This window comes from Cydia strobilella, chromosome Z, assembly GCF_947568885.1.
Source record: "Cydia strobilella chromosome Z, ilCydStro3.1, whole genome shotgun sequence".
Classification (NCBI taxonomy): Eukaryota; Metazoa; Arthropoda; class Insecta; order Lepidoptera; family Tortricidae; genus Cydia; species Cydia strobilella.
The window spans coordinates 30,971,226-30,973,050 of NC_086068.1; the positions used below are offsets into that span (position 1 = coordinate 30,971,226).

The 1,825-nt window shown below is 41.2% G+C and overlaps 1 protein-coding gene across 1 annotated transcript; it reads right to left on the reverse strand.

Annotated features, from left to right (window-relative positions):
* Positions 1-212: 212 nt before the first annotated feature.
* On the reverse strand, positions 213-893 carry LOC134754758 (uncharacterized). Its single transcript, XM_063691098.1, has one exon. The coding sequence runs from the start codon at positions 891-893 to the stop codon at positions 246-248; it is 648 nt and encodes a 215-aa protein (XP_063547168.1). The 3' UTR covers positions 213-245.
* Between the last annotated feature and the right edge of the window lie 932 nt (positions 894-1,825).

The window sequence follows — 1,825 nt, forward strand, 5'->3', positions numbered from 1 at the left end:
CAACATCTGACCGTTGGATTTATCCGAGTTTGAAGTTAAGCGACTGGGACTCAGTGACGTGGTAATCCCATGCAACCAAATAATCAAAAACTTTTAGTGAATTATAATGTTACATAACTTTTTATTTAATTAACAACAAGTAATGATAATTTTAATTATCATGTAATATTGGTTTTTGTACGTAATAACTAATAAATGTTAAATCTCTTCTTCTCAGTCGCAAACTCTTGTCAGAGCAGTCGTGGTCATTGAGGTCGTTGTACGGCGTTTTTCGCAGTTTCCCGCCATGCTTCTCTATTCACTGCATTCCGCCCGCACAGATTTAAAGGTGACCCGGTGAGCGCTTTGACTTGGTCGGTCCATCGCATTGAGGGCCGCAATCTGGGTCTTGTGCCATCCACTCTGCCCTGGACAACAAGCCTCTCCATGGCGTCGTCTTCCTTGCGCGTAATGTGACCGAAGTATCTAAGGATACGGGAGTGAACGATTGCCGAAAGTCGCTGTGTAACCTTGAATTCCTGGAGAATGGATATATTAGTGCGACGCTGAGTCCACGATATCCGCAGCATCCTTCTCCAGCACCACATTTCCAAATCATCAATGCGTTTCCGTTCACTCTCTCTTACTGTCCACGTTTCGGCACCGTAAAGCAACACTGGGAAAACGAGAGATCTTACGAGGCGAGTCTTCGTTGCCTTTGTGATGTTACGATCTCTCCAGATCTCAGATAGTTTCTCCATTGCAGACCTAGTGATGGCTATGCGTCGCTTGATTTCATCTACGGAGCCTCCGCTGTCTGGGACCAATGACCCCAAGTATATATATGATGATACAACTTCACAATTTCCAATCGCTTTTGGTTTTACTACGTTGTTACAGTTCACGACCATCATCTTGGTTTTCAGTCGGTTGATCTTTAAACCGAATTCGAGACTGACTGTTTCAACGCGACGCAATAGTCTTGCTTTAAGATGTTCGCTTGTTGCTAGGAGTGTTGTGTCGTCAGCGTAACGCAGATTGGATATATTTTTTCCGCCTATTGGTATAACAGCCGTCCAGCCTTCAAGCCTTCAAGCGCTATCCTCATTATGTGCTCAGTATATATGTTAAATAGCAAGAGTGATAGTATACACCCTTGGCGAACCGCAGCCGAAGGGTGAAGTGGCTTTGACATTGTATTGTCCACTTGTACTGACGCAGAATTGTTTTCATAGAGCGCTCTTAATATGTGAACGAGATGTTTTGGAGCGCCCATTCGTAAGAGAATTTCCCACAGTTACGGCCATTTAACAGAGTCAAACGCCTTCTGAAAGTCAACAAAACAGATGTATTTTGGTCTGTTGAACTCTTTAGTTTTCTCCACTATTTGGCGCCTCAGAATAATGACTAAAGCAAAGAAGCCGGGCAAAAATAAAAGCTTGGTAAAAGATATCGTATTCACAACACATTATTACTTTTTGTCTATGAGTGAGTGAGACAACAATCCGCAAGTTCTTTCGTTTTTTCAAGTATTGTCATAAGATAAACTGAGGGAAATGTCAAATGGTCCTATGTGGTTCTATAATATAATCCAGCCAAATAAAATATATGTTCGTTATTTCACAGGTAGGTGTCAACTGTAACAACTTGACATAGTCGTATTATTTTAGTTGAAATATTTCGGGATGTTTCAGCGGTCATCTTGGTTTATTTTAATTATATTTTTGCTATTCCTGAAAGATTGTTGGAAAACGTGCTGAGTTTTTATTTGTTATGGTTTGAAGTTCCCTTTGTGATAATGTCTTGTGTGATCGAGGGCTGTAAATCGCATACAGGAAGAAAAGAA